The sequence below is a fragment of the Podarcis pityusensis genome (genome assembly GCF_964106645.2).
Source record: "Podarcis pityusensis genome assembly, chromosome: 3".
NCBI lineage: Eukaryota > Metazoa > Chordata > Lepidosauria > Squamata > Lacertidae > Podarcis > Podarcis pityusensis.
This window is the reverse complement of record NC_138026.1, coordinates 60827744-60845594: the sequence shown is the minus strand read 5'-3', so window position 1 is coordinate 60845594 and position 17851 is coordinate 60827744. Positions and strand designations below refer to the sequence as shown.

At 41.0% G+C, this 17851-nt stretch overlaps 1 protein-coding gene across 4 annotated transcripts in view; it reads left to right on the top strand.

Moving 5' to 3' along the window:
• Positions 1–17851, top strand: part of MAP3K5 (mitogen-activated protein kinase kinase kinase 5) — a 100433-nt gene that overhangs the window by 77736 nt on the left and 4846 nt on the right. For 3 of the 4 annotated variants that reach the window (XR_013984340.1, XR_013984341.1, XM_080999502.1), the window contains exons 18-26: positions 2399–2504; positions 4316–4473; positions 4782–4959; positions 5412–5432; positions 5926–6106; positions 6199–6367; positions 10687–10872; positions 12947–13052; positions 15369–15612. Coding sequence is in view for 2 of the 4 variants with exons in the window: in XM_080999502.1 (XP_080855628.1) it covers positions 2399–2504; positions 4316–4473; positions 4782–4959; positions 5412–5432; positions 5926–6106; positions 6199–6367; positions 10687–10872; positions 12947–13052; positions 15369–15612 (1349 nt within the window). In the remaining 2 variants the exon portion in view is untranslated. The remainder of the gene's footprint in view (positions 1–2398; positions 2505–4315; positions 4474–4781; positions 4960–5411; positions 5433–5925; positions 6107–6198; positions 6368–10686; positions 10873–12946; positions 13053–15368; positions 15613–17851) is intronic. The other variant, XM_080999503.1, reaches the window with a different exon arrangement.

Genomic DNA, 17851 nt, shown 5'->3' with positions numbered 1-17851 from the left:
CTTTTTTTGCTGCTGCATCACACTGTTGACTCATATTAAGTTTGTGGTCCACCAAGACCACTAGATCCTTTTCACATGTACTGCTAGTAAGCCAGGTGTCCCTCATCCTATATTTGTGCGTCTGTTTCTTCCTGCCTAAGTGTAGAACCTTACATTTGTCCCTATTGAAATTCATTTTGTTAGCATGCACCCAGTTCTCCAATATGTTAAGGTCATTTTGAATTCTGATTCTGTCTTCTGCAACATTAGCTACCCTTCCCAGTCTGGTGTCATCTGCAAATATGATCCCCTAAATTCCTTAATCTTAGTCATTTATAAAGACTTTGAACAACAACGGGCCCAGGACAGAACCCTGCGGCACTCCACTTGTCACTTTTTTCCAGAATGATGAGGAACCATTAATGAGTACTCTTTGGGTTTGGTCAGTCAACCAGCTACAAATCCACCTAACAGTTACCTCATTCAACCCACATTTTACCAGCTTCCTCATGAGAATATCATGGGGGACTTTTATCAAAAGCCTTACTGAAATCAAGATACACCATGTCCACAGCATTTCCTTGATCCACCAAGTTTGTAATTCCATCAAAAAAAGAAAACAGATTGGTCTGGCATTACTTTTTTTTTGAGAAACCCATGCTGGGTCTTAGTAATTACAGCATCCTTTCCTAAATGGTCACAGACCGACTACTGAATTATCTGTTCTAGGATCTTCCCTGGTATCGATGTCAAGCTCACTGGTCGGTAGTTACCTGGTTATTCTTTTCACCCCTTTTTGAAGATGGGGACAACATTTTCCCGCCTCCAGTCTGTAGGGACCTCACCTGTTCTCCAAAAATTCTCTAAGATAATAGACAAAGGCTCTGAAATTACATCCACCAACTCCTTTAGTATTCATTTAAAGTATAATTCATTTCAAGTAGCTAGGTGTTCCCTTACTACCTCTTTTCCTATCTTGAGCTGTAGCACCCTCCTTACCATTCTGTTATCACCAGGTTGGGCATTGCTTTCCTTTTGGGTGAATACCAAGGCAAAGTAGGTGTTGAGTAGTTCTATCTTTTCTCTGTCACCCATTTCTCCATGTTCCCCACGCAGAGGACCTACCACTTGCTTGTTCTTCCTCTTACTTTGGACATAGCCAAAGAAACATTTATTGTTGTTGTTGTTGTTGTTGTTGTTGTTGTTGTTGTTGTTATTAACCTCTCTTGCAAGCCTGGGCTCATTCTGAGTTTTAGCCACCATGACTTTCCCCCTGCAACTGTTGGCTACTTGTGTATTCTCCTCCTCTGTGATTTTCCCTTCTTAACTCTCAGCTCATCTGTAAGCTCCTTATGCAGCCACACCGGTTTCCTTAGATGCTGCTAATGATCCAGTTGGATAGATTACTATGATCCAATAGGACAGACCTTTTGGAATTCTTTGCCAGAGTTCAAATCTCCTTTACAGCTACGAGTTCACGTTGTGGCTGTGCATATGGCACTGTCCATTTTACTCATGTTCTTCAAAAATGTTGCCTGCATAAAATCAGATGGAGTTCTCTTTCCTAGCACAGTGTATACACCCTATGTTATAAGACAGATCACTGCTGCTGCAACAGCGCCAGCTATCAACTGCCAGGCAGCATTGCATAAGCAGTTATATGACACAGGGAAACCCCCCTATTCGGAATAGAAGATGCAACTGTGCATGGACCTATTTGTTTTGCAGCAAACACACAACCATAGCAGATTGAGGTACTTCTGCTCATTTCTAGATTTCATTTCTGTCTTGTTTTATGTAGAGAGCTTTTAAAAATAAGGCAGCATGATATTTAAAAATGCAAAGCAAAAAAAAAAATGATTGGGAGATTTTATATAAACTCAGTGCTTTTTTTCTGGGGGGACGCTGGGGTACACATACCCTAAACATTTTGTGAATCTAAGTTTGGCCTCATTGAGGGGCAGTATTTCAATATGAGTAGTAAAATGAGAGTACCCCTATACATGGTTTTTTTAAAGAAAAAAGCACTGTATAAGCTAATTTATAAAAACAAATTAAAAAGCCCCTAAAAACTAATTTAATAAAAAACTAATTTCTGTAGAAAGTATGAAAGGATCCAAATGTTACTTTACATAATAAACCTAGAGAAATCTAGAATTCCAAAATCTCGTAATAAATATCAAAATAGCCAATTGTTCATAATATGTTTGAAATAATTTGTTCATAATATGTTTGAAAGTAATTTTTCCATTCAGGAATGAAGTTTCATTGAACTAGAAATGAAGTGACTAATAGCAGCTTCCACTTAATTCCTCTTTTATTACAAGCCATTTCATCATTAATTTTAGCTGCAAACTCTTTTTCAAGATCCGCCATAAGATTAAAAAAAAGTAACAATCCCAAATATTCTCCCCTCCAGGGTGATAATGTACTTATCAACACATACAGTGGAGTGCTAAAGATTTCAGATTTTGGGACATCAAAGAGGCTTGCTGGCATAAATCCATGCACTGAAACATTCACAGGTATGTTTCTAAAACATATTGCAGAGTCGCCTAATTTAAGAGTAAAATAATATTCTGGAGCATAAATTAGATAAGGCACTTACTCGCAGGAAGGTAGGTACAGGATTACAGCTTTAGTTCTGTACATTTTTTAAAACCCTGATACGGGTTGAGATCCCAAGCACACTGACTTGCAAAGTTGCACTGAAGTCATTGGGAAATGTTTTCAGGAGTGTGGCTTTATTCATTGACCAAGTTGTGGTCATCAGATAAGTATTAATAGTCTGCCTGCGCAACACACATAGCAGTTTCCTTCACTGTTATCAGCAACATTCCTGGTCCCTGAATCAAGAGAAGCCCAGACTGCTGCAGTTTCCTGACCTTCCATGTTATAAGGAAACGTTCTGATATAGCTAGAGGCAATACGTCTGCTTAGATGAGCGAGGTATTGTATGTGTTCTGTTCCTCAGTCTAGCAGCCAAGACAGCATGCATCCATAGATACTTTGGTATCAGCATACTGTTTGAGACAGTATGTTTCTTTGTAGACTTTGTTCCCTGCCTCATTTCCCCTTTCTTGCTAAACAGCTAATGAATGATACTCAGATTATCTGACTGAGCTTCACAGATGCAGATTTGAATCATGTTCAGAATGTATTTTGATTACCAATCTCTTCATTCTTAATTTCAATTGATATTGGTGGTGATGGTGGATATTAAATTCAGTATTATAGTCTTACTTTTATGCAAACAGAACTTGCATAAAAGCAGTGTGGCCTAAGGTAAGCTACTGCTGCATTCCACTTTATGCCTGCCTTGCAGAGAAAGTCTAGATATATTTATAAATAAATTAAATCTCTTAGTCACTCCCCACAATTCCATTTACAGTGGTACCTCGGGTTACATACACTTCAGGTTACATACACTTCAGGTTACATACACTTCAGGTTACAGACTCCGCTAACCCAGAAATATTACCTCAGGTTAAGAACTTTGCTTCAGGATGAGAACAGAAATCATACAGTGGCAGTGCGGCAGCAGCGGGAGGCCCCATTAGCTAAAGTGGTGCTTCAGGTTAAGAAGTTTCAGGTTAAGAACGGACCTCCGGAACGAATTAAGTACTTAACCCGAGGTACCACTGTATTTATTTTTACCTATGTTGTAAGAATAGCTGAGATAATGGGCTGCTTTAAACTGTGATTTATCGGACTGAGAACAAGAGAAAAAGAAGAGAAGAGTTTGGATTTGATATCCCGCTTTATCACTACCCTAAGGAATCTCAAAGCGGCTAACAATCTCCTTTCCCTTCCTCCCCCACAACAAACACTCTGTGAGGTGAGTGGGGCTGAGAGACTTCAGAGAAGTGTAACTAGCCCAAGGTCACCCAGCAGCTGCATGTGGAGGAGCGGGGAATCAAACCCGGTTCACCAGATTATGAGTCCACTGCTCTTAACCACTACACCACACTGGCTCTCCTTTCCTTCTTTCACTTGTGCACCATAATCAAACACTTCTGAGGTTTATTCTGGATTGTAAATGGAAATTAAACCAGTTTCCCAGTTTGGGTGTAACTGGGGAAACTCTGATGTAATGAACCACATTAGAAGCACCCAAACTTCGCACATGAAGGGAAGGGTGAGAACAGAACATGGACACAAAGCCTATTACATTGGGCCAACACAGCTAAAATGCTTTGCACGCTCAATAAAGTGCAAAACACCATGAAAGCCTGGGAATTTAATATTTGACTGTGTGCTTTTCTTCCAGCTTTCGCTTTTGATTAAAGAAATTCCTGCCTAAGTGAATTTTTGCTTGCCTGCTTGTTTTTAACAGGTACTCTTCAGTATATGGCGCCAGAAATCATTGATAAAGGACCAAGAGGTTATGGAAAGGCTGCAGATATCTGGTCCCTAGGCTGCACAATTATTGAAATGGCCACAGGGAAACCTCCGTTTTACGAACTTGGAGAGCCTCAGGCAGCAATGTTTAAGGTTAGATCCTATAGATGTTTTAGGTTTTTGTAAAAGAGACGCTGATCTGGAGAAGAGCCATAAGATGAAACACTCATCTGTGTGTGTCTGTGAGGAATAATATATTTTGCAGTAGTGATTCAGTTAAAAGGGAAAATACGCTAAAGAGAGAATATTAAGAAGTTGTTCAAATTCCAATGAATGCCTCCCTGGGAATGAAAACCAGTTTCAAATGGAAATGCTAATGACTTTATGTAATGTTTTATTTTAAGGAGACTCCTCTCTGTGGTGGAAGGTCTTGATTGTCTTTCCTTTTCTGTATTTGTCAGGTTGGAATGTTCAAAATACACCCTGAGATTCCTGAATCCATGTCAGCAGAGGCAAAAGCCTTCCTATTGTGCTGCTTTGAACCAGATCCAGACAAGAGAGCCTGTGCTAACGAGCTTCTTATAGATGAGTTTTTAAAGGTTACAAGCAAAAAAAGGAAGTCTCAGTCAAAGTTAGCAGGTAAAGACCTATTTATGCCTAGCTCAAAGAGCTTAGCAATTCTGTTTAATTTAGCCTACACTGACAGCTTCTTTGAGAAGCTCAACACATACTTAAAATGTGGCTTTAATCAACCAGTTTGCATCGAATAAGTTTTTTTAAAATGTTTATGATACTATTTGTTAATATTTAACGTCCCTTTGAAAGCATTGAGACTTACTTAAGAGAGTAATAACAGGCTTGTTAAATTCTTTTTTCAGTGAAATCGAGTCATGAATAACTTTAGCTAGATTGAGGCCTTTATGTGTGTCTTAAAATAATTCTTAAAACACAAAACCCCCTCTGTTTTAAATTCTCTGAACTCCCCCCCCCCCACCCAGTAATATGGTCAAATTACCTGCTGCTTGTTCTACTTCATAAGTGAATTCTGGATGGTTTCAATTACTTTTCCTTTTCTATTTTTTTTCTCACAGCACTCTCAGTTGGATCAAATGGTAAGATTAATATTTAGACCTTCCTTTTCATACACTTAATGAAATCTTTGAACTTCGGTGTTTTATTTACCATTTCAAATGAGAAAATAATATCCGAATATGACATCTGCTCATACAGTGGGACTTCCTCTTTTCACCTTCCACAGCCTCTTGTGCAACTTCAAAACCTGCTTCAAAGGGCTATAATAGAGACATAATTGGTACAATCAATCCTGTCTTATTAATGCAGATCCCAGACTTGTACATGTGGGTGGGGATTTTCATAGGGTATAATGTACTCTCTCTCCCCACCAAAGCCACATTTCCTTGTGGTCCAGTTCAGTGTATCTGGACATTATCTTGGATGTGAGCATCACATCAACTCCCATAGGCCCCACAGGTTACATATGCTTTGCATGCTAGATGAGATGGATCATTGCTAATGTTTATTATAATTCACTGTGTCCAGCAGGCTTGATTACACTAATTTTCTGGGTTTCTTCATTTCCATAAGCAGAATATCTTCGAAGCATATCTTTGCCTGTTCCTGTTGTTGTAGAAGATACTAGTAGCAGCAGCGAATATGGCTCTGTTTCACCTGACACAGAATTAAAGCTTGACCCATTCTCTTTTAAAATGAGAGCCAAATCTTGTGGAGAAAAGGATGCAAAGGGGCTAAGGTCCCTTTTTCTAAGGTAAAACTTCCATATTGCTTCATGGAAAGAAAGTGACTTTTGCAAATAAATTTGGTGGTTTTAATAGCAGTTTCTAATTTATATATTCGCAGCATCCCAGATGAGAATTTTGAGGACCACAGTGCACCTCCTTCACCTGAAGAGAAGGATTCTGGCATCTTCATGCTCAAAAAGGATAGTGAACGGCGAGCCACCCTTCACAGAATCCTAACAGAGGACCAAGATAAGGTGGTGAGAAACTTGATGGAAGCCTTAGCACAGGTAAACAAATACCCTTAGCATAGTTAACAGTAAAATAAGTGCTTGTAATCAGAGGACTAGCACATCCCAAACTGGAAGTTTTTGCAAGGTTTCATTGATATTACTCTGGTGTATTTGTTTATGATTGATAATTTAGAACACCTTTATCAGATGACTGAGTGTTTAGGGGCTCATTTAGTGGGGATACATAATTAAATGCAAGTACCTCTGCAAGACTTAAGACTGCAATCCTATATACACTTAAGCAGGAGTAACTACTATGGAACTATAAAGTTCAGTGCACTGTATAACAAGTTATTTAAGACATCCTAGAATTGTGCATAGCAAGCACCCAAATTGTGCAAATTAGGCATGTACTTTGAAAGCAGAGGCTTTTTAGTAGAATAATATTTCTCAGAAATAATTGGCTTTAAGAAGTAGTAAAAAATAGAAGCAGAGAAGCGTAAAATACTATATGGTGTGCACAAGTCAAACTTGAATTCTCCTAGTAAACAGTAATCCACATATTTGGGGGCTTTTGTCTTTAAAAATGAAAGCAGAAACAGATTACTAGATGGCTGAATTATGTAAAATTTATAGGGAATAAAAGCATGTCAATCAAGATATGTATAGTGACAAATGCTCTATTTGACTCTCAGAGACTATAGTTTGACTTGGAAACAGAAATGCAAAAATATTTGTGTGGTTCTGTATAAATACACACACACTGTTATTAGAGTACTTTAATCTGGGAATACAATTTAAAAGTGAGGAAAATGAACAGAAAAATGTCAGAAAAATACTTTCCTCTCCCTGGCCAAATTGTAACACAGTTGACCTTGCTAGAGCACACCATTAGGATGGGCCTACAAGGAATTGACTCCAGTTAACCCTAGTAGTTTGGCAACTTTGCTTTGAGGAATTTACTCAACAGCCTTTGGTTTGTATGGTGCTAGAAAATTTCATTGTGTTACAGGAGAATGGCCATGACTATCTAACAACAGCATCACATTGCAGATGTTGCAATTAGTAGATAAATGAAGTGTTGTTCTGTGACTCACCTTGGGTGAAGTAATGTAACTTTAGTGTCAAATCTGAGTTGACCGTGGCATATACCTAAACTGTGCTCAGCACTAGGGCTGAGCAATCTGATCTATTTCACCACCAATGAGTCTAATTTTATCAACCCCAGGCCACAAGTTGCAGCAAATATGGGAAATGCTGTGCCTCAAAGTGGCTTACTCTTGCAGCATTATTATGTACAGGAAGTTCCACACTAAATAAGCCAGACCATTCTGAGATGAGAGTAATTAAATCTCTCATTAGTCAGGAGTAACTGTGCCCCTGAAGGACCAGGTGTGCAGCCTGGGAGTCATTTTGGACTCACAGCTGTCCATGGAGGCACAGGTTAAATCCGTGTCCAGGGCAGCTGTTTACCAGCTCCATCAGGTACGCAGGCTGAGACCCTATCTGCCCGCGGACCGTCTCACCAGAATGGTTTATGCTTTGGTTATCTCTCGCTTGGACTACTGCAATGCGCTCTATGTGGGGCTACCTTTGAAGGTGACCCAGAAACTACAACTAATCCAGAATGCAGCAGCTAGACTGGTGACTGGGAGCGGCCACCCTGACCACATAACATCAGTCTTGAAAGACTTACGTTGGCTCCCAATACGTTTCCGAGCACAATTGAAAGTGTTGGTGCTGACCTTTAAAGCACTAAATGGCCTCGGTCCTGTATACCTGAAGGAGCGTCTCCACCCCCATCGTTCAGCCCGGACACTGAGGTCCAGCGCCGAGGGCCTTCTGCTGGTTCCCTCGCTATGAGAAGCCAAGTTACAGAGAACTAGGCAGAGGGCCTTCTCGGTAGTGGCACCCGCCCTGTGGAACGCCATCCCACCAGATGTCAAAGAGAAAAACAACTACCAGACTTTTAGAAGACATCTGAAGGCAGCCCTGTTTAGGGAAGCTTTTAGTGTTTAACAGACTATTGTATTTTAATATTTTGTTGGAAGCCGCCCAGAGTGGCTGGGGAGGCCCAGCCAGATGGGCGGGGTAATAATAATAATAATAATAATAATAATAATTAATAATAATTTGCTGCTTTCAAACTTTATTTATTAATCCTGTGTGTAAGGTAAAGGTAAAGGACCCCTGGACGGTTAAGTCCAGTCAAAGGCGACTATGGAGTTGCGGCACTCATCTCGCTTTCAGGCCGAGGGAGCCTGTGTTTGTCCAAAGACAGCATTCTGGGTCATGTGGCCAGCAGGACTAAACTGCTTCTGGTGCAACGCAACACTGTGACAGAAACCAGAGCGCACGGAAACACCGTTCACCTTCCTGCCACTTATTTATCTACTTGCACTGGTGTGCTTTCAAACTGCTAGGTTGGCAGGAGCTGGGACAGAGCAACGGGAGCTCACTCTGTTGCAGGGATTCGAACTGCCGACCTTCTGCTCGGCAAGCCCAAGAGGCTCAGTGGTTTAGACCACAGTGCCACCCATGTCCACAATCCTGTGTGTGCCTCTAAGCAAATTAGTGGTTAAAATGAATTGAGGAGTTTTCTTCAGATAACCAGTGATGCAGTTCATACAAAAATATTCAAAAGGCATGTGATCCTTTTCACTGTGCTTTCCTCACACATTCAGGGGAAATGTATTCAAAAGTATTCAAAAGTGAGAGTCTTAGCTGAGAAGTTCAGGGTATAAATTCCAAAGTGTGAATGAGATGTGCTGGTAGGGAAAAGGTAATAAACCAAATGTCTCCATACACTGAATACATGACATCGTGTCATGTACCAAGTCCTTTTGCACCTGTAGATGCCACCAACGACATAGGAAATAGAACTGAAAACAACATTTTCTATTGCAGTTTTGGAAATGCTCATATAGTAAATGTTTACTGCTTCAATGAATAGTAATGAACTACACTGTAGTTTGGAAAATGAATACACCACTAGTAGCCTGGTCTTTTTCTCTCACTCCTGCCTCTGTGCCTTGTGTCACACTTCTCTTTATGTCTAGAACAGCCTTCTAAAAGTCATAGGAACATAAGAAGAGCCTCTGCTGGGTCAGACAAAGGCCTGTCTAAGCCAGCTTTTCACAGTGAGCAAGCAGGTGCCTATGAAAAGCCCATAAGCAGGATGAGAGCAATAGTTCTCTTCTTCTGTTGTTTCCTGCTTTTCAGATGCCTGCTGCCTCTGATCCTGGAGGGTAGAATAAAGTGAACATGATGAGTAGCCATTTTTAGCCATATCATGCATGAATTTGTCTAATTCTTTTTTAAAGCCAGTCTTAGTTCATGGCCATCACCACATATTGAGGTAGGCGATTCCATAGTTCAACTATGTGCTGGGTAATGAAGTCTTTGCCCCCTGCCCCCCAATCTGTCCTGGATATCCCACTGTATACCTTCATTAGGTGCTTGGGAGTGCTAATGAGTGAGAAAAGCATCTCTCTATCCCCTTTCTTAACACTAAGCATAATTTTATGAACTTCAGCCATGTCTTTCTAACTCACCTTTTTTCTGAAGTAACCCTCTTTCCCAACATTGTACCCTTTCCTCATAGAGAAGCTGCTCCAACCGGGATCATTTTGCTTTCCCCTTTCTGCAACTTTTCCAGCTCTACAATATCCTTTTTAAAGATGTGTCAACGTATTCCAAATGTGATCACCTCACAGATTAATATTAAAACATTATAATATTGGCAACTTTGTTTTCAATTCCTTTCCTAATAATCTCTTGCATATAATTTGCTAGTACATGTTTGCCATGCACTGGGTTAATTGATGTCATTGAATGGCCTCAAGGTCCCTTTTCTGGTCAGTCACCACCAGTTCAGACCCCATTAGCATATTTGTGAAATTTGAATTTTTGGTGCCCAATATGCATCACTTCACACTTGAACCACAGACTTGGACACCTAATCCGTAACTCCAGATCATTTATAAGCAAGTCAGAAATCACAGGTCCCAACACAGATCCTTGGGAAACCCATTTCTTCCATTGTGAAAACCTTCAGTTTATTCCTACTTTCTTCTTCCTGTTTTTTAACCAGTAATCTGTCCATACTTTCTTCAGATACCTTGGGTCAGGAACTTTTATCAGATTTTTTTTTTTGAAAGTCCAAATACACTTGTTTCTATTTCTGGAGGCCTGCAATTTCTGTTATATACACCCGCTAGCTAAAAGAGCACAGTATTTGCAAAAAGGCTGAATAGTTGAAGCCTTATGGAAATCTATAGATGGAAGTAGTGCCTAGAAGAATATTCACTGAATATTTTCACTATTGCCTCATGATTACACAAAGGTAATTAGCTATTTTTTGTTTGTTCTAACAGGGACCTGAAGAGCCTAAGCTGAAATGGGAACACATCACAACTTTAGTCGCCAGTCTCAGAGAATTTATACGGACAACTGATCGCAAAATTATTGCAAATACACTTTCAAAGCTAAAACTAGAGCTAGACTTTGACAGTCATGGCATCAGCCAAGTTCAGCTGGTCCTCTTTGGTTTCCAAGATGCAGTAAGCATACCTTTCTCTCTTTTTTGCTAGTTTTGCCAAACTGATTTTTCATATACTGATGAATGTCTTAAATTTGCAACACAACTGAGTGAAAGTTAATCACGAGCCAGTTTGGTAAAGTAGTCACAGTGCTTGGATAGGGCTGGGAAGGCATAGTTTAAATCCCTACCGAGACATGAAGCTCACTGGGTGACCATGAGCAAGACTGTTTTTCATTCTAACCAACCTCACAGCATTGTTGTGAAGATAACATAGGGGTGGAGGAAACACAATGTATGTCACCTAGAATTCATTGGAGACAAAATGGAATCAAAATACATAAATAAGCAAGTTTCTTGTGCTAGAGTTTAGAATGAGAAACACTATGTCCAGGCTAATACATTATGAATAATGTGAGAAATATCCTCCTTCTTTAGTTACATATCACATTTATTTCACGCATTTAACTCCAAGGAGCTTGATGTCATGGATCCGGGTGGGTGAGTGCGTGCAAGGAGGCTGGTTGAGCCAGGGCAGAGAAGAGATGTGGCCAATAAATATATGACCCCAGGAAGAAATTTAGTTCAGTTTGATTGTACTGGGTACAGAGCCTAAGGGGCGCTGCAGCTATGAGGTAGAATGGAAGGCGAGAGGCAGGAGGGCATCAAATTCTGGCATTGCACAGTAAAGGTAAAGGGACCCCTGACCGTTAGGTCCAGTTGCGGACGACTCTGGGGTTGCAGCGCTCATCTCACTTTACTGGCTGAGGGAGCTGGCGTACAGCTTCCGGGTCATGTGGCCAGCATGACTAAGCTGCTTCTGGCACTTTGATGTGCTTTTGAACTGCTAGGTTGGCAGGAGCAGGGACCGAGCAACGGGAGCTCACCCCGTCACGGGGATTCGAACCGCTGACCTTCTGATCGGTAAGCCCTAGGCTCTGTGGTTTAACCTGTGTCCCGCATTGGACAGAGCACCGCTGAAATTTGAGGCCCCAAGTTCTGCCACTGATCCAGTGGACTGAGAAGGCCTCTGCTTGGGAGAGCTGGAGGAAGAGATTCCTGAAAAGGGTTCAAATAGGCGGGGGCGTTCCCTTGCCCTATTCCACCTCTCCATCAGTCCCCACAGCCCCGAGGCACAGGCTTCTCCATCTCTGGAGCAGTCGAAGATTGGTTCTGCCTCATCCATTTTTCCTGCAGGAACACCAGCTCTGCCTCTGGAGTTGTCAGAAACCATGTTCAGTGTTGCCTTTCCACCTGCCCCATCCACCTTGATGAGGCAGTGACCCACCTAGGTCACAGAGACACCAGTGTAGACATGAGCAGGTAGAGCAGGCTCAGCTAGGTTGCTTGCCCAGACTTCAGAGCAGAAATGCTTGCTGTGCTAAGTCGTGCACACCCCATTCCCTTGCAGGGGGGCATGTTGTTGGCGTATCGGTGTCTTTGCTTGTGTAGCTGCTGTCCCTTTGAACTGCATTTTGCCTATGCATTGCACTGATCTCTGCGTTAAAGATTTTGGTAGAAACTGCAACCTATGTTCAAGTTCTTCACTGAGTGGGAGCCAGGACACTCAAGGTGGTGTTAACAACTCTCTGAAATAAGTTAGACTGAGAGTCATTGACTGCCCAAATTCACTTGGTGTGCTTCATGGCTGAATGGGGATTTAAACTCTGGTCTCCAAGGTACTAGTTCTGAACTTTTATTAAAAATTTCCCAAAAGATGTCTTCAGACAACATACATTCTGAAGGGTTTTTAAAAGTGCATTTTCCATGCCCTCTGGCATGCTTCATAAGACCCAGCCCTTTTCCCAATCTTTGAGGTGGAGGGGCGGGCATCTATCATCCCTCTTTCCAGCCCCAAGGTTAGGGGGGAAGGCAAGGGCTTGTTTTGTTGACATGCTACCAAGGCTGATGGCTGTTTAGGACACAAGATCCTTTTCTGGTGCTATTTTTAGGTTGTAATGGTGGTGAAACATGAAAATATCAAAATTGCCTTCCTTTCCGACAATGAATAATAACTTTTCTTTGTTATGCACACCTACACTCTAATATTAGAAAGGAAACTTAATAGTGTTTCTAATTCCGGTGTCTCTTTCCAGGTGAATAAAGTTTTAAGAACTCACAATATCAAACCACATTGGATGTTTGCGCTAGATAGCATAATTCGCAAAGCTGTGCAGACTGCTATTACGATCCTGGTTCCAGGTGAGACACTTGCCACTCTCTGAAATAGTTCTCAAAGGCTATCCTCCTAAGTGCACTTAACATGGAGGAAAATTCTGCTGAAATCACCAACTTTACATGTTAATGTCTGCGGTTGCATACCCTTGTTGTGTTCCCCTAATAAAATTGTAATCTTTGAAGCAGTTATTGCTTACCCATGAGGGAGGGGGAGTGTACAAGCACAGGACTCAAGCACAGATTGAAGGATCAGAAATATGCCAACTATGTGTCTCTAAAATATACCCACTAAAATGTATGTATGAAGAAGATGATAGTTTCAGTCCTAAGGACTTAAAGCTGCAAGTGTTCTAAGACCTACAGCTAAAAAACTTGACACCTGATTATCAAGGCACTTGAATTTTACACTCCTCATTTTATTTCTTTAAGGTTTAGCAATGCATTAGATTTAATCTGAGACTCTATCTTTCCCAGAATGCTTAGTACATGCTGTGATCGGTGAACACACAGTTAATCGGACCATATATATTAGCTCCCTTTGGGGTACATATCATTAAGACAAAATGATCAAAAACTGTTCAGCTTCTACTTCCTAAGCTCCTTCTAAAATCAAGAGGCGATTTATCACTTTTGAAGTGCTTATCATTTTCTAAGTGCTATACAGAGTTTGAAAGGTAAGTCGATCCAGGCCCTGCAGCCTCACAATCTATCAACAACATGCAAAAGGAAAAGAAGAATGGGGAAGGAAGAAGAAAGCACATACATTCAGGCACTGGTTCTTGAAGTTACTGAATAATAATAATAATAATAAAAATAATAAAAATAAAAATAAAAATAAATGGTAGGAAGTGTGCAGTTTGGTCTAGATAGATTTATAAAATGTTTGAAAAAAATCAACTCTGGTCAGAGGCATGGAAAATAGTAAGCCCTGAAGCATTTGCTGTATGAAAAGTGCTCCGGCTTAGTGACCAGGAAAGAGCTTTAGAGATTATTTTTGAAAAATCCCATAAGCCTTCCATTCTGCATGCAGCTGCAATGAGTATTTGCAAGACATGAGAATGAATTGCCTGATAGATGTAGTGCAAATCCTAGTCAGCACTTGTTGATTTAGTAGCTGCCGCTGGTCAGACCTCAAGGCCTGTGTGTAGTGCAGAGGTTGCTGTACATCTCTTATAACGATCAGCCTACGTGCCAGTCCTACATCCTATAAAGGACATGGCTGCTAGAATTAGTAATAATTTCTTTTGGTTGCAACTGCATCTCACTTACATAACCAAATCAAAGCAGCTTACAATATAAACACAATAAAATGCCAACGTTGCATCAAAAGCATATCCATAAAATGAAATGGAATGGAATGTAAAGCAAGAGCAGTATAGAACCACGCGAGGCAGGACAAAAGTGCTGGCTTGGCAGGCCGATCAGTGGAGTCTACTAGTACAGTTTTATTATGTACAGTGCTTGGAGAGCTTTGCAGCCAAGTGGTTTATAAATCTTTGTAAATACAATTAATTAAATACATAATTACTACAAAGAAAGCAAGAGTCAAACAAGCCTGGTAGGAGGAAAGAAGGTAAGCAAACAAGAAAAAGCGCAAGAACAGCCTGAGGGGTGAGGACCCTGCAGCACATGCTTCGTAGGCAGAAGATCTTGGGTTCAATCCTTGGCATCTCCACCTGGGGCTGAGAAAGACCTGTGCCTGAAACATTGGATAGCTGCTGCCAGCTGGTGTAGGCAGCACTGAGCCAGATGGATCAGTGATCTGAATCAGTATGAATGAGCTGTCTAGGTTCGATCCTCAGCACCCCCCAATTAAACAGGATCATAGCTGGCCTTGCTGGACGACACTTCTGCCAATTGCAATAGGTTGACTAGATAAACAAATATAGTCTGTTTCAATATAAGTACACTTCCTCAACTTCTACTGGAAGCCAAAGTACTCTGCTATGCTATGTCAGCATAATTTCTGTGGCAAGCTGCTGTCTCGTCAGCTGAACACAGCTTTTAGCTTTATATAGGTGTGATCTTATCCCTTCTTGGTGGCGCTACTAGCAAGCTTTGTTGGTGACAAGTCTGTGCCAGTTTCTCCTGGGGATCAGCACCTAATTTAGCAGCTTGGTTTCTTATTTGTTCCTGATGTGCCAGATCTGCAAGGTTATTATCCCTGGGATCCTTTCTTATTTCACAAACTGCATCTTGGTTTCAGCCTGGAGAATGGGTGCAACCCATACTGTTCCAAGTCCTCCAAGTTTTCTGCCCATCATACAGGAGGCTGCAGAGCCCGTCATACTTTTCTGTGATTTCACTGCTATAATTAACACCAAGCCTTCTCCCTAACAGAATTGAGGACACACTTCAGTTTAGCATCTGAGAGTGATACAGCTGATCAGGAGGACATCGAAGGTGAGGAGGAACATGAAGAGCAACCTCCAAATCCAACCATTCATCGGCCTTGCCTTGTACTGGAAGATGCTATAGCTACCTCAGGAGTGAGCACTCTAAGCTCTACTGTATCCCATGAATCCCAGGCTGCCCAGCGATCCCTCAATGTTCAACTTGGAAGGCTAAAATTGGAAACTAACAGGTAAGTCCTAGGTAGTTGAAGACCTGGAGCTGATTCCTTATCACACTTAACAAAGTTGCACCAACATTTTAAAGTATATTGTTGCACAATCCATTAGGCATTTTTCATTGATTTTTTTGCACAAGTCTTAATCTGCTGTGCCAGATCAGTTTAATTCTTTGAGACTAGTAAAACACCAACACTCCCATTTAGTGGAGTGAGCACAGAGCTGTCAGGGCTGTGTGCATGCAGAGAGAGAAAAATGGAAGTTCTAGCAGTTTGAAGGTACATCAAAGTGCAAGTAGATAAATAGGTACCGCTCCAGTGGGAAGGTAAACAGCGTATCCATGCGCTGCTGTGGTTTGCCAGAAGCATCTTAGTCATGCTGGCCACGTGATCCGGAAGCTGTCTGCAGACAAACGCCTATCAGCTGTTTGGTAGGAAGGAGGAGCAAGGGGGGCAAATCTAGGCCCTACTCCATTAATGACTTCTCCCCAACAGACAACTGATAGGATTTTAGCTTTTCTTAAATAATAAAAATAAAAATCTGGCTGTTGAATAAAAGTCCATACACAATTCTTCTAGTTCTGGCTAGAATAGGTTCACAAAAAGCTGCTTCCATGTGAATCGTACATCTAGCTAGATTGATATAGCAGTCTAAAGCCTGCTTTTAAAATGTCCTTGGGGTTTTAAAGCTCCTTCGTTACATGGGCTTCCCAGATCTTCTGTTATATTCCTGCCATTCACAACTCATGATTAAATAACAATTCATTTTCATAATAGTATGAACCACCACCAGGTCTTCTTAATAATTCATTCACCGGGAACAAATCCAAGCTACTGAACACCTGGCTTAGCACAGCTACCTAGAGCGCATTGTTTTCATTGTTACTGACCTCCATTCAAAATATACTATAGAAAACTCAGTCTTTGGAACTAAATAATTATAAAAACATATATCAAATAATGTGAGAGAGAGAATATAAAAAAACTCTGTTGTTAGCTTCCAGGTCCAAAACTATTTTAAGTATTGCTTTTAAAACTGATTTTGCTCTGAAAACATTCATAGAAGCAAGTAGGCATAAATCCTAAGATTTCTGCTTATTGGGATTGTTCTGTAGGAGTTAGCATGGATCCCCCCCCCCCATCTACATGAATATCTACTAAATTCACTATGATCCTAATACACCTTCCACACTGCATATAATTAATGTTCAGTGGCGGAAGTGTGCACATGCATATGCTCGCACATACTGTATATATGACCACTTTTTCGCTATGTATGTGCACTGCTAAAGGTGGACTCTTGTTCACTATCTCTTGCTCCTGCTCAGTGTTGTATACTGGGACATTCAGTGTGGTAGGGAAATGGAACAGTACCATACTTCTTTTATCAGTTCCCTGGGATCTCATTATGGTGGGGAGAGTAAATGTAGGGAGTTAGCTCCTGCAGCCAGACACACACACCCCTTCCTGAGCGAGGCAAAGGAAGTGGAGTGGGAAATTATAGAGAAGGCCAATGATCCTCCACTCATCATTACACTGGAAGCAGACACAGTCCTGCACCACCTTTTCATCGCAGTTCAGGCTTTTGTGAAGGACTCATATGAAGAACAATAGAGGGATATTTGTGTAGGGGAGGGTCATTTGCTTCTCTTTATGTCACATATTATTTAATCCAAGCTCCAATTTAAGAGGCAAAGGTGCATTCCCTGTTTGCATTACACACTGGCAAGCAGGTGGGGAAATACTCTTTTTATCTGTGTTGTCTAACAGTTGGTTGGTTGGCAGTGGGGTGGGGCAAGGAAGCAAGATGAGACAGGTGTTGTTGACTGGATGGTCTCTTGTTCATTTCACCTCCTCTCCCTGCTTGCTACATATATGCACTCCTTTGTAACGCACAATAATTTGCAACTGCATAAAATTATCACATCCTAATTTCTTCCTTTCCTTTCCTAGTATTTGTTTCATGTAATGTTTTACCTTGATTCTAAAGGACTTGCTCTGGGATCCTTCAATCTTGGTGGGCTGTTTCACAGAACAGCATATAAAACCTTTTCTGATGCAATTGTCAGCCTTCAGAATTGGTTCTGTTTGGAGAATTGTCTCAGCCCATCATTACAAATTAAAGGTTTTAATTAGGCGGACAGTTGAATTTGCTCTTTAGTGATCATTACTAATGCATTGCCAGAGAGTACAGAGAGAATTTTATTGATTCTGTGTGAGATTTTATTAATTTTTTGTTTTGGTTTTTTTGCTT